General features: G+C 34.1%; 1 protein-coding gene across 18 annotated transcripts in view; it reads left to right on the top strand.

Moving 5' to 3' along the window:
• Nucleotides 1-15,356, top strand: part of RYR3 (ryanodine receptor 3) — a 204,435-nt gene that overhangs the window by 150,183 nt on the left and 38,896 nt on the right. For 9 of the 18 annotated variants that reach the window (XM_017741942.1, XM_017741940.1, XM_017741938.1 and 6 more), the window contains exons 67-75: nucleotides 2,529-2,849; nucleotides 4,189-4,429; nucleotides 4,736-4,823; nucleotides 4,929-5,021; nucleotides 7,806-7,826; nucleotides 9,695-9,709; nucleotides 12,790-12,960; nucleotides 13,412-13,471; nucleotides 14,575-14,706. In XM_017741942.1, the coding sequence (XP_017597431.1) occupies nucleotides 2,529-2,849; nucleotides 4,189-4,429; nucleotides 4,736-4,823; nucleotides 4,929-5,021; nucleotides 7,806-7,826; nucleotides 9,695-9,709; nucleotides 12,790-12,960; nucleotides 13,412-13,471; nucleotides 14,575-14,706 (1,142 nt within the window). The remainder of the gene's footprint in view (nucleotides 1-2,528; nucleotides 2,850-4,188; nucleotides 4,430-4,735; nucleotides 4,824-4,928; nucleotides 5,022-7,805; nucleotides 7,827-9,694; nucleotides 9,710-12,789; nucleotides 12,961-13,411; nucleotides 13,472-14,574; nucleotides 14,707-15,356) is intronic. The other 9 variants (XM_017741945.1, XM_017741946.1, XM_017741944.1 and 6 more) reach the window with 2 other exon arrangements.

Raw genomic sequence — 15,356 nt, 5'->3', positions numbered from 1 at the left:
AGATCTTCTGCTACTGATGTCTCATTACTTGCCATTTTAGCCTTGCTTTACTTCATTGAGACTGTGGCAACCCTGTTCTCTTTCTCCTGATATTTTTGGGTTTTTTTCTGAACATGATGTTTGAATACTTTTCTAAAGGTGCATACTGTAATACTTAAAGTTTAGTTGAAGATCATATCTACATTACAAATATTTATGGCAAAATACAGTTGTTTACATGTAGCAAAATGCAAGAGGTATAATATCTGATTTAAGTGAACAGGAAAGTAATTTCTATGTTTTTGTTGTCCAACCAGTGATCCAAAGCAGTTTGGTATAGGGAACTCCTGGCAGAATATGATTAATTCCATGAAACCTTGATCAAACAGAGGGTTGGGGAGACGGGCAGAGAAGAGCTGCCTGAAATTCAACAAAGGCAAATACAGGGTCCTGCCTCTGGGGAAGAAAAACCCCATGGATCAGTCCAGGCTGGGAGCTGACCTGCTGGGAAGCAGCTCTGTAGAGAAGGACCTGGGGGTGCTGGTGGACCACAAACTGTCCATGAGCCAGGAGTGCCCTGTGGCCAAGAAGGGCAATGGGATCCTGAGCTGCATTAGGAAGGGCATGGCCAGCAGGTTAAGGGAGGTGATCCTGTCCCTCTACTCAGCCCTGGTGAGGCCTGACCTGGAGTGCTGTGTCCAGTTCTGGGCTCCTCAGGACAAGAGAGACAGGGAGATCCTGGAGCAGGTCCAGTGAAGGGCAACAAAGAGGACTGGAGCTTCTCTCTTACAAGGAAAGGCTGTGGGAGCTGGGCCTGTTCAGTCTCAGGAAGAGACATCTGAGATGGGACCTCATCAATGTATACAAAATATCTAAAGGGAGGGCATCAAGAGGATGGAGCCAGGTTCTCCTTAGTGGTGCCTAGCAATAAGAAAACAGGCGACAGGGAATTGATGCACAGGAAGTTTCACCTAAAATGAGGAAGAGCTTCTTTCCTATGTGGGTGATTGTGCATTGGACCAGATTGTCCAAAGAGGTTGTAGAGTCTCCCTCACAGGAGACATTCAAGAACCATCTGGACACAAACCTGTGCAAAGTGCTCTAGGATGACCCTGCTTGAGCAGGGAGGTTGGACCAGGTCATAGAATCACAGAATAACCTGAGCTGGAAAGGACTCACAAGGATCATTGAGGCAAACTCCTGTCCCTGCACAGGACACCCCAAGAGTCACACCATGTGCCTGAGAGCATTGTCCAAATGCTTCTTGAACTCTGTCAGGCTCAGTGCTGTGACCACTTCCCAAGTGACTAAACCAAGCTCCTCATAAATCTTTCCCTTCAGAGCCTTTCCCATCCTTGTGGCTCTCCTTTGGATGCTCTCTAAAAGCTTAATGTCTTTTTTATATTCCATGCCCAAAACTGCACACAGGAGGTAAGGCCTCACCTCAAGGTGAGGCTGCTCCAGTGCAGAGCAGGACAATCCCCTCCCTTGCCCGGCTGGCGATGCTGTGCCTCATGCCCGCCAGGACACGATTGGCCCTCCTGCCAGGGCACTGCTGGCTCACTATAAACTTTCTGCCAGCCAGAGTCCTCAGGTTCCTTTCCACAACACTTTTCCAGCAGCTCATTCCCTAGACTATACACACAACCCCAAAATGTGCCTTACCCATTCTGTGATTCTGTTGAAAGGAACATGAGTCCTTCTACACTGAATTTCTTTGCTTGCTTCTCTCCCAACTTACTTTTGATGGACTCATATCTTAAAGTATGTCAATATTTTCCTCACTGATCCATGCAAGAGTCACTACCTGCGAAAATCATTGTACCTTTAAACAAACAAGCAAAACAAAATGCAGGTTAATGCAGGTGGGTTACACATGCTCCATATAAAAGCAGTTATGGAAAAACTTCTTCTAGCCCTTCCCCCTGTCAACTCTGCTTTATAAAAACAGCACTAGTGGAAGAATTTTGCTTGAGTGACCGGCACTAGATTGCAATAGGTTGTTAATTGCCGAATAAGCATCCTTCAGTTTCTGATACAAGCATATGATAACTGGAATTCTTTCCTGGCATTTTTGTTGGGGAATAGATGTGCAGGATTCACGAATTAAGTACAGTTTCATTTTAACCCCACCCATAATTTTAAGCTGTTTGTTTCCTTTTCCCCAAGGTAGATTTAATCTTTGGCAAATCAGTGTAAAAGTTGTGAATGATTATGGATACAATGTCCAGAGTATATCCAATTTTAATATAAGCTTTCTGTTCTGCACTTTTACATAGCTGCACTGCTCACCAGACAATTGCAGGACACTTTATGATAAAGCCATAGCTTTATGGCAGCTACTGTTTACATCGTTGCTATATGCACATCATCTGAAAGACATAACTTATGAAAGGAGATACCCATGCATACCCCAAAGTGTGACTATAATTCTGTCTGTCCAAGATGCTGAAGGAAAAAAATCGGAGTAATTTGTATTTAGGGTTTAAACATAGATGTTCTCTTTCATTTTGCTAATTAATCTTTTGGTTTTCTACCATTACTTGCAGTTTTAGGCATGCCTGATACAGTAGAAGAAATGTGTCCAGAGATCCCTCAGCTGGATAGACTGATAAAGGAAATAAATGATTTAGCAGAGTCTGGAGCAAGGTATACTGAAATGCCTCATGTAATTGAGGTGATCTTACCCATGCTATGCAACTATTTATCCTACTGGTGGGAAAAAGGGTCCGAGAGTGTTCCTCAAAGTGCTGGGCCTTGCTGTACAATGATAACATCTGAGCATCTGAGCCTCGTTCTTGGAAACATTCTGAAAATCATTAACAACAATTTGGGAATAGATGAAGCATCTTGGATGAAAAGAATTGCAGGTATTGTAAATATTTTTGAACACTAATTGTACTAATAATATTTAATTGCTTTGCTATATTTTACCTTATTGCCCAGTGATATAAGAGCAAAAAATTATAACTAGAACCATCATGAAAGAAAGATAAGTAATAGATAAGTAACAATAAGAGAAATATGGGATTTTTTTATTATTAGTTCTATGCATGCATTGTAGCATCACTGTAAGTAGAGAGCTTTCTATTCAATATAAGGGATTTTGAAAATCACCTTCTCTATGCACTGCATAAGAGCCTTAGCACTTAATTTGGAGTTGTGAATTCCATTGATTTTTCAAGACACGTGAGTTTTACAGTAGAGGGTATAATTGCTGTGAACTCTGTTTATGAAATATTGGGACAAAACGGAAAGAAAATGTAAATGGTGAAATAATCTCAGGAGTTACCCAAATTCAAAATGAGTTGGTTTATCTGAGTAAATGTGTGAGCTATTAAATAAGCTGAAAGGTTTTTTTAAATATCCCATAAGATATAGTACCTATCCTGCTAAAGAAGTTTACCATATCCAAATTTTATCATTCTTGTTATACAGTGTATGAATGTAATGTGCATAACATGGTTCAAGAAAATCTCTGTAAAGGTAATAATTTCCTGCTAAATTTGAATAATCAGTACCCATTAGTACTGTGGTTTTGATGTTATTTTAAATGCTGGAAATTCTTTAATAATAACAAGGATTCCGTTAAAATTTAGTAAGAAATTTGCTGCTTAATTGTAGACAGCATTTCTTGCAGTTTTGTAGCGATCGTTCATCTACATAAGGTGCTAATATACTCATGTTGTTCTTGCAAGGATTTTTGACTCAGGTAGTTTACATTTCATTGCTAGTACTTGTACAAAATTGATCTATGACCTTTAATTACTCATTCATTCCATGCATTTTGCCCGAGGCAAAATAGGTAAAGGAATTCTTCCAGAACACTATCTTCTGGAGGTTTTCTGACATTGGATACCAAAAAACCCATCCCAGGCACAAAAAACCCCAAACAAAACAAAAAGTAATTTTGTGAGAACTTTGTGTCTCAGTCCTTACTTTGCTTAGGTTCTTAGTTAGACACATGGGACTTGCCAAAACCATGATAGTTTAATTTACATAAGACTGAAATACTTATAATCCAAATCCATAGTCTTTTAATCTCTCAATATGCAGTTTTTATAAAGCTACATTCACAGTTTTTTAAATAATTTTATGATGCAGAAATATATGAAACCCAATAACCTTTACTATTTCTAGAATATCAACATTCATATTAATTCACCAGTTATGCATTAATCATAGAATTATCTCTATTTTCATGTATAGTTTATGCTCAACCCATCATCAGCAAAGCCAGACCTGATCTCCTCAGATCTCACTTTATTCCAACACTGGATAAATTGAAGAAAAAAGCTATGAAGATAGTAATGGAAGAGGAACAACTGAAAGCAGACAGTAAAAATGACACCCAAGAAGCTGAGCTACTCATTCTTGATGAGTTTGCTGTACTTTGTAGAGACCTTTATGCCTTCTATCCAATGTTGATACGTTATGTAGACAACAACAGGTAAAAAAACCTAATAATTAAACTCGTATTTATTGCTTATAAATATACTAGAATCTATGATCAGACAAAATTCACTTAATATTATTGTGAGAATCAGATCCTGAGTATTTTACGATTCTTAAATCTTAATCCTGAGTAATTTAAGATTCTTAAAGAATGCTGTACCTTGAATTCACACCTTTTGCTCAGGTGCAAATTCCTAGATTAACTACACTAATGTTACCTGATCTATTAAATAGAGATTATTATGTTAAACTGTCTTTTTTAAAATATCTTATTTTAAATTTGTCTTATTTTTGTAATTAGAGCTAATTGGCTAAAGAAACCAGATGCGGATTCTGATGAACTCTTTCGAATGGTAGCTGAAGTTTTTATCCTGTGGTGTAAATCACATGTAAGATAAAATGTACACTTTTTCTTCAATTTCATTCTATCTTTAAATAGAAATGTGGTACATGCAGATGAGTTAAACTTCTGGTGATTTATTTTTTTTCTTTAGAATTTTAAAAGAGAAGAACAAAATTTTGTGATTCAGAATGAAATCAACAATTTGGCATTTTTAACAGGAGACACCAAGAGCAAGATGTCTAAAGTAAGTTAATAAAAATTTGTGGATTAGGTAACTCTACACTGTGTGTTTAGTATGCTGAAAGAAGGCTCTGAAAATCTACCCAGATTGCAGCTGCTCTGCTATTAGAAGAAAAGAAAAATAGTTTTGCTTTTTGATGACAGATGTGACAACATGCAAAATATAGTCTATGTACCTTAGAGTTACATTCTAAATGTCTGCTAATACTCAAAGACACAAGATTAAAATAAAAGTATTGATTTGAAAAAGTTGCACATATAAGAGAATATGGGCTGTATTATAAAACATGGGTTATTGAACATTCAGGAAAGAAAAAAGTAGACTATTTTATAAGAGCAAGTGAAGAAACGTTGATTGCCTCATCATTTTTATGTGAATGTCAGTCTGTATTGTTCTGTCAACTCTGATGGAGCACTGCTGTCTTTGCATATACCTCTTTATTTATACATATAATGTGCCACAGGTACACCATTTTTCTTGTTTCTTGTTAATTAACACATTCATTTCTTTTTTGCTAATTTTAAATATGACAAGATGCTGATATATGATGGCTTCAAAGTACATTTGTTACCTGTATAATAGAGAAATTGTCAAGGTAAAAATGCTGCTTTGACATTAGCTGAGGACATTGCCTTACCCAGCTAAAGCCAGATGAAGTCTAACTCCAAATTAGTATTCACAAATATAGTGAAGAAACCCTTTCTTTTATTCATATTTATAATGTGTTTGAAATAATCCTATTTTGAAGGTGTAGCAGAGAAGTAGCATTTAAAGTTTTGTATTTCACTGTATTTTGGTTACCCATAACCTAGCTGCTGTAAGTCCAGTTTCAAACAATACAGGGGTAGATTAAATGTGCAGTTGCATTTCTTAATTATCTATAAAATGTTTGGGGTTTTTGTCTTTTTTTCCTATGATTTTTTTTAAGTTTTGAAACCTGACTAAGCCAAACCCTGATATTGGAATTTTTACAAGCAAAAATAGTGTAATATCTGCTCATCATTACTGTTCATGACTGGCACTGAAAAACAAGTCCAACTTTATAAAAAGCTCTGCATTCAGAGATAAGGAAATTTTTAACCTGTTTTCTTGTTGTCAAGATGCAGCTTATCAAAATTGTTTGATGGAACTGGAATGTTTGTATAATCCCTATTAACAAGATCAGCAGTGGGCACAGTCCAGGCTATTTGAGGAGCAATTGCACAATATAACAGAGTCTAATATGTGGCTCTGTACTTTTATCATATGGCAATCATTGAACACACGTTTATTATGTGTATTTTAACATTTATACATTAGAAGTGGTCTGAGGAGACAAAAAATAGGGATACTTCCTTTTCTTAGATGTCATAGATTAGAAAGGGGTGATTAATGAATATTTAATCTAAATTGTGTCCCATTACAGTACTGATAGCAGGATAATATGAAGTAAAGCATTAGTGTCATATTTTTGTCAGTCTGGCATGACAGGAATGAAAGACAAATCTTTACAAAATAAGAAATAGGTAGGTCTCATACTGCTCTGATTTTGATAAAATCACAGGAATTTAACATCAAGAATCTGTAGTACCCAAATATGATTTTGAGATTATAATTTCAAATTCCTTTTGTATATATTTAAGTATACAGATATACTATGTGTGAATAATTGTATGAATATATTTGTAACAGAGATGTAGATGCATATGTAAATACATTTTCATTCTGATGGGTATGCAGTACAGACAGATTCTGGAGTTTTTTGTATGCATATTAATGTCAACTTATGGCATTCCAGGAAACTGTGCATGGTTATTGCTAATAAAGGAAGAAATAAAATACTGTTCATGACTGAGTATTTTATTAATATGGTACTATAACTACAGGCATGATTGCAGAACAGCTGATAATTTAGGCATTTTTTTCATGATGACTTAAATACCATGATGAAATATGAGTTGAGTTTTAGAAGATTTGTATTGGTTTTCTACATATGGTTTCTAAGCAGGAAATTGCTAATATTTCATAATATAAAATGTAAGTGGTCTAAACATTCAATAAATGATAGAATTAAATCTGATTTTTTTTTTTTTTTTTTAAGACTGCATAGGTTAAAATAAACAAGAAATTATCTAAGTAACTGAATTTCAGGTATTCTTACAAGTTTGATGTTTATTTCTATCTGCAGACATTAATCAGTAGAGGACATTACATTAGGGAACATAATTTTTATTATCTCTTGCTTTAATATTAATATTTAGCTCAAAAAGTAGCATGTTAACAGACTAATTAGCCTTTTCCTCTCTATCACTTATTCCTCTTTATTCACATTACTTCTAGTGGAAGAAATTTTATCCAATGTTTATAGAGCATTAGAAAGTGTAGAAAACTGAATACGGACATTGGCTATTGAAAGTGGGCCCAGGGCAGAACAGTTTGGGGTCTCTTAAAGGAGTAAGGCCCCAGGCTGATCTCAGACTGCCTTAGGTGGCAGAGACAGAGGCTCAGTATTTTTCCTGACACGAAATACTGGAATGCTGTCAGAGTAAGGTGTAGTGTATCATGTACAGAAGGTTGTATAACCTTACATACTGTATGGAAGAAAAAAAAAGCAGAGGATGAAGGAGTAGCATTACGTTACTTATTGGTAGCTAATTGCAGTGGTAACAAGAGATTCATCATTACAAGCAATAAATTGATTAAGTACCCATTGTACTTTTATTATACCATATTAAATTTGTTAATAGTTTTTCAAATAAATGTATTAACAGCTGAGAATTTAATTTTTCTTTTCTAAAAATATGGCAGCAGAATGCTCGGAGGGGAATGGTAAGTTAGAGAACTTCCAGTCTGAGACAGACTGGTAACTTAGATTATGTGGAAATAACAGATTTGTGATAAAACTGTTGAAATGGAGAATTTAAACACATTCAACTCCAGTAATCTGTAATTTTTGACCCCTTCATGGATTTCTTGATAAAATAGCCTTTTGGTTAAGAGGAAACAATGTCCTATTGTGTTATTCAGTGAAATGGAATGGAAGACTAAATGTATATATTCACATGTACATAATAATTGCCTAATATGTATGTGGGAAATTTTTCTGTGTAAGTTTTGAAATCTAAATGAATGTGTGGCTGGATATACACCCTCAGTTGCTAAACACTGCATATCCTACTGAAATTTTATTTGACTTGTTCTCATTAATTTTTTTAATCTATTTTTAAGAAGGTTTGAATAGACCTATTATAGAGGCAGTCATAAAACCCAAGTTCATATTATGAAACAATATTTTTGTTTGTGCCCATCTGTAATATGTAGTACATATTGTTTGCAGATTTACAACAATTAGAGGATTTCATGTTCGTATTTTCTGCAGGAATTTTAGATCTTTTAGATATTTTAGAATTTTAGATACTTTCAGAGTATTTCAATTGCATAGAATACATTTTCTTTGGATATACTGAGTTAAATCATGAGTGGATTATTTTTATGGTCAGCCAAAATAAATTAAATACAATTAACATCTTGTCTTTAGTTACCTTTAGTGTGTATATACACCTGTATATACCTGATGAGCCTTGTCTATGCAGCATCTACATAGTTCACACAATTGAAATTTTAAATTAAAATTTGCTATTTGTCTAAGGTATTGAAGGTTCTAAGATGCTAAGATTCTAACACTTAATTTGAAGATTAGTCTTTTGCTTTTCTTGACTCCTACCTGTTTTTCTTACTGTGTGATATAAATAGAGCAGACCATAAAAAGATTTTAATAATAGCTTGGCATCAACATTTTGAAGCTTATTCAAGTATCACAAGGAAACAAAGTTACTATTAGCACTAAGACAGAAGTGGGGGCTTGTGGGTTTTTTCTGCTTTCCATAGTTTTCTATAGTATCTTCCTATGCCTGGTCAAGCATTCTCTTGAGTAACAGTTTATTTTATCTTACCATAAATAAATGGTTCTGTTGTTATTTTCTTAAGATTTCGTGACACAATGATAATCTAATACTGACTATGGAATACATATTTATTTAAGTGTATTTATGGTATTGATGTAATAAATGGGAATAAATCCTCTGTATGTATGAGAGTTACAGCTGAGTTTATAATATTGTTTTCAAAATGGGTACTGCTGAGAGATGCAAGCTCAAGTTTTCTCTCAGGCTGTCTTCAAAAGAGTAATAAGATATGCAATGGGAAAATAGATATGGAAATTTAGTGCTACATCTTGCCAGTGATACTTTAATTTCTACACATATTTCTTTTCTCAAACATATTTTGATGGGGAAAAGAGAGAGAAAGAGTTATTTTGGTGAAAATGTGAATATTTTTCATTATTGGACTATCCAGAGTTCCAGACACCTTTCTTCTTTTAACAGAATTGGGAAAAGATGCAGTAATCAGTGTATTGATAGGTTTACTTACTGGATGTGCTTATATGCACAAGCAACAAATGGAAGTGTGTGGTAGAACAGCAACAGAAATTCAGAAGTTCAATCATTTAATAAAATTAAGCTGATTTCACTAAGATCTCATTTGGTTATGCATTTAGAGTCTATTATTTTAGCTACAAGTTTATTACATTTTTACTGTCCTCATAAAACTGAGTAAGTTTATAAATAACTTGTAAAATTATCAACTTTTCATCTCTTTTACTTATTTTTTTTCCCCTTTATTTTTCTTTCATACAGGCCATGCAAGTAAAGGTACAGGTCAAAGTGCATGATGTGTCTTTGTTTTAGATTTAGAGATGATCAGGCTCCAAGCCCTCTTTCCATTGATCATAGCAGTGGCGTCACAAAGTAAATGACCAGCTTCCACCTACTACAAATTTTGTCCCAGCTAAAGTGGCAGTCTTTCACCAGAACAGATGAAATTCCCTTTGGCACTCCTAAATATTGCTTAAAGCAAAAATGTACTAAAGCTACCTTTTTAAACTATTTTAGATGTACATTCTGCCTCTGCTGTCTTTCTGCATTTTATTTTTTTGCTAAAATTTTGAAGTAGACATTGTAAAAAAAATGTCTAAGTAGCGTCATTAGAAAGATGTATTTGGCTTAGGCTATTCAAGAATATTTGGGAGAAATGTGCTATAACCTATACCCCATCTGTAGAGGAATAGAAGATTTTATTAAATCAAGTAAGTTTAAATAAGATATATAGTTCAAATCCTACCTTTCTCCAAAAGTAAAATGATCTTTACTAAAGTTTTGAGATGTGACAAAGGTTTTGAATAATCCTTGTTTCTTTTATGTATTCAATGTATTTGAAGATTTCTTTTCCTCCAGTGAACTATAGGTCACTTTCCTTTTGCATCATTCATATCCTCTTTTTTTTTTTTTTAATGAATTTCTAATATAGATGAGTACTTTCTGACCTATGGTGCTTTCTTCATTGGTGAAGCAGAATGAACAGATGGAGCCATAAACCCTTTCATCCTTCCCTTCACCCTGTGTGCTGAGAAGCACACATGATGCTGTGAAGAGCTTTTAATCAATTAAACCGGAGACATGAGTAAAAAATGGGAGAAGCTCTGTTAAACTAATAAGCTGATTTCATGCTTTGCTATTGTCAAACTTCTCCAGGTATACAGAGTAGGATTTAACGACTGCCGTCATAGTAACCTCAAAGAATTAAAGCTTAAAGAGGGATGGAAATACAAAAAATATTATTAATAATTAATATTTAGCAATGATTATATTATTATTATTATGAATATTAATAATTAATATTTTAATAATTACAATTCCATAATCTTAACCAGATTTAGCTGGTTTTTTTAGTGTAAATAAATTATTTCTTCATTTTCATTGTGTATTTAGTTATTATTAATCTACTGAAGAATCTGCAATTGGATTTTAGTATTTTTTTTTTCGGAAATATCAATTTTTGTGTTTAAATCCTCAGACAAGTAAGATCATTATATGCTGTTAGGCAAACAAATTATATTTTTCCTAAATAATTACCTGTGCTAAAAGGATGAATGATATATCCTATTTAATGCTCTTTACATATGTAATGCAGGTATTGTGTGTACTCATATAGGTGCATATTAGAGCTGAAAGAGACATAATTCCATTGTCATTTAGGTTTCAGTCTGGGACTCTACTTATACATTTACCAGCTGGAGAAGTGAATGCACAGACAGCAGAATTTATGGCAAAGGCAGAATGGATCTTCTTTTCACATTTTAAAAATTCTCAAGTTTTAAGGTTCACCTATCTTATAAACCTCATATGAACATAAATAAAATTGGATGTACAAAATGTCCACAGGCATAAAAGATGCAGAAACCAGTATCCCTCATTTTCCTTTTCTCCTTTTTAAAATATACCTGTTACATATTTTGTTATTCCTTATTTAAGATGCATAGTGACGCCACTGGAATACAGTGATTCATTGTGGGATTTGTTTGTCTGCTCTCAATGTAGAGTACAAATGATGTCATTATTATAGCCATTGCATCACTAGTTCTAAGGCATTTTGAAAAGCAAAGCTTTGAGGCAAAGAACTCTCTTGCAATTGTTAGTTCCTTAAGAAAGGAAGCCACATCCATTGCACGTTCCCTCAAACTTGCAAAATATTTAATGCAAGCTGCCTACACAGCGATTCACCATCTTGAAGACAGAATTTGCCAAAATTTATCACCAAGTAGAATGTGTATTGCTGCCTTTTTTCTTCAAGTTATTACTGTGATAATAGTGAGGCATTAATTGGGAAATAGTGAATTGCAATGGATTCTGCTGTATTCTTATGTGGAACTACACAATATATTATAAGAACAGTAGTTAGTAAATCTTAATTGAAGGAAAAGGATGTGGAGAGTTAAATGCAAGCATTTGTTATTTTGTAGTGTTGTATAAGCCTGGAGGCCTAGTCCTGAAATCTTATCTTAAGCAAAACTCCCCTTGAGTATAGTAGGAGTTTAATCTGGGTACAGAATTCAGAACTGGGCTCTTTGATGTTGTTGCTGTTTACTATGTGTTCATTAAATATATGGGTCTGTTTGAAAGATTTTGGTTCTCTGTCTCATAAAGGAAAAGTTGGGTATGAAATATATTGTACAGTGTCTGTCATAAGAAGATAGGGCAGATGTTATTTTCTTGTGCTGTTTACTTCTGTCTCTTTTTTTTCCTTTTCCTATTACTGATGATCTCCAGAGATGCAAAATTTTTAAGTTTTTGTCCTAAATTTACTAATATTAGCCAAAGCTGAAGGGCAGTACTTTCCCAGAGGCACTAATTCATTGGCATTTTATTACATAGAATCAAAGCTTTTTAAATAATACTGTTTTTCAGATGAGACAAGTCAGGCAATATTCATTCATTCAGACCCTGGATAACTATATTTATATAAATCTCTTACAAAAGCATAAACATCCTGAATTTGTCTCTGTAACATTCGACAAATAATAGTGTCCCCTGAGAATGATTCAGCTTTTAATTTTAGGGTTGTTTCTGATTTGAAAGGTAAGATCCAGAAAGTATTGTCAGAGTCATATTTATGAATGCACACAAAATGTGTGACTCCTATTACAACATTACAGCTGTTACTGCATTTTCTGCATTGGTGCACACCAAAGGTATTCCTTTACATTTCTTGCCCAAGATTGTACACTCTTCCTCTAGTGTAGCATTTTTAATTGTTTGTACTACATCAGGAACATATTTCCCTTGGACCATTAGGGGAAGAGCATGTTGGAGAAGTGTGTGGTCAGAGAATTACAGTAATTCTTTTTCTCTTTTCTTTTTTTCTTTTTCCTTTTTTTTTTTTTTTTTAATGATAGTCTGGAGGACAAGATCAAGAGAGGAAGAAATCAAAACGTAGAGGGGATTTGTACTCCATACAAACATCCTTGATTGTGGCTGCACTTAAAAAGATGCTTCCTATTGGTTTGAATATGTGTACTCCTGGAGACCAAGAACTCATCTCTTTGGCTAAGACTAGATACAGCCATGTAAGTGTGTGCTTTGTAATAGTTTTTAATGCAAAATAAGCAGAACTTTCTAAACTGAGTTTTGAAGTATAGATATCTAAGCAGTCAATGTTATTAAATATCTGTATGTACTGTAAGCAATTATAGCTGCTAATTATTGTCCTTTTTTTAAAAAAAGTGTATATAGAGCTGCCATAATTTCCTTGTTATTTTCCATTTGTATACAACATCCATTATATATACATGTTCTTTTGGACCAAATATTGAACTACAATTAGTTAGCTTTAATTCCCTTCAAAGTTCAACCCTTGTTTTATGGTTAAAGAAAGCCTTTCTCCCTTCTGGTATCTAACATACTTTGAAAGCAAAAGAGGTTAAATCTCAAAATTGAAATATATGTTGTTCTGTGTTGTAAAAGCTCTTATTAAATGAATCATAATCTGAATTGAAAAAGACTTCTACCTTTCTACAGAGGGACACAGATGAGGAAGTCAAAGAACACTTACGCAACAACTTACACTTGCAGGAAAAGGTAATATAAAAAAATCTGTCTTATAGATGCTGATGTGCACTTTAAAAACACAGAAGATGAATTGTTTTGTATGACACATTAAAAGAGATAATCCAAAAAGTAATTAGAAAGGTTTCCATTTTAACATTATTCTTTATGATTTTTTCATTGCAATAAATGTCTTATTTGTAGTTTTGTCTGGTATATTCAAGTTTCTGGAAGATCTATAGAATGGAACAAGTGTGAAGAATAGAGATACTGGTCATCTTAAAGCTATAATTACTTATAATCAGCCTGATCCAAGAAGAAAATAAAATTGACACTCTACTACTTCAGCTTTTCTTCTTGAATTTAACTTTCGCTAAAGATTAAATTAGGTATTTCTAAGAATATACACATTTTAAAGTGAGTATAGTAAAATAAGAAAAGCTTGTGTCATCATAGCACTTGTGAGTTTTACAAGTACCTTTATTTTCCTACAATTCATGTGCTGAATACACTGTCAAAGGTAATACGAGTATTGAGTTCCCAACATTCTGTAAATTAAAAATAATTTAGGTAACTGCCTACAGTGCTTGAACACAATAGGAGTAACTTATCTGTCATGGTAGATGACTGCCTGTTTGCTATAAATTTATGCATTTAAAATGAACACAATAAGTAATTTAATGTGGTTTTCCTATTTCTGTCTTGTAAGAAAAAAAACCCCAAAAACTTTGGCTGTAACTCTTCACCTACTGAAATTCCAGCTGTCTTTTCCAGACTCCAAAAAACAGCTTTACACGCTCAGTACAGAGGTCCTGCAATTTAAACTCAATCTCAGTACTAAGTGTGCTTCCTTATTTTAATGCAGTTAAGTGGAACAAATAAGTTCCAGGGTGCTTACTTGGTTTCATTAAATAAAAATACAGAACTTTGCTAAAGAATTGAGTTATATTGCCCAATAGTACATAGAATCAATGCCAATTTTTTTGAGCAGCTAGCAGATGTTAATCTGATCTGAAAGGGGACAGAAATTGTGAGTATTTAAAACCTTCTTTATTATATTATGGGAGTAGAAGTGGTGTTGGTCAAATTCAGTGCCTTCATTCAGCAGCTTACAAATGAAATATGTTGGGTTTCAGTCTGATGATCCAGCTGTGAAATGGCAGCTAAATCTGTACAAAGACATTTTAAAGAGTGATGGACCTACTGACCCTGAGAAAAATGTGGAACGTGTGCAGAGGATATCAGCTGCTCTGTATCATCTGGAGCAGGTAAAAAGCCAAATGTCTATATCGCGTTTGTTTTAAAATAACCTGAGATTTTTCCTTGCAGAGATTATTTCAGCTACAGTTACTGTCATCATTAAAGTGTCCAGATAAAACTTAGGCTTTTGTACATGCATGCATGCAAGCACACATGCATATACAGACGTATGTATGCAAAGTTTTCAATGTAGTCCGTTTGAAGTGCCTCCATTTAGCTGCAAGGAAAACTCAGGATGTATTTCTGAAAAACTGCATGAACAGTCACAAGAAGTATCATATACAAATTATCTCCACGCAGTAGCTGAAAACCTTGTGATTTTAGGAAGAGATGTTTGCTTGGGCACTTCTTTTTAATATACTGGGTTTAGCCCGTCTCCTATTTCTGCACCACAGGATGCTGTAGCAACTTTTGAATTGCCATTTAAATACAGAAAGGCATTTGTACTCTTCCTACATAAAGTTAATCCATTTCATTCACAAATGATACAGCACAGAAATACATTCACATGAACAACTGAATATGCATTGTTAGAAACAGACAAAATAAGAATTTTTGGAATTTACCATACAGTCCCACATGTGAAGTATTCTAGCATCTTGAGCTTGTCTGAATAAACTGAGAGATTACTATATAGAAGGTCCCCAGTATTTTTACT

Source organism: Corvus brachyrhynchos, unplaced genomic scaffold, assembly GCF_000691975.1.
Source record: "Corvus brachyrhynchos isolate BGI_N302 unplaced genomic scaffold, ASM69197v1 scaffold115, whole genome shotgun sequence".
NCBI classification, from domain to species: domain Eukaryota; kingdom Metazoa; phylum Chordata; class Aves; order Passeriformes; family Corvidae; genus Corvus; species Corvus brachyrhynchos.
This window is presented reverse-complemented; position numbering and strand designations above follow the sequence as displayed.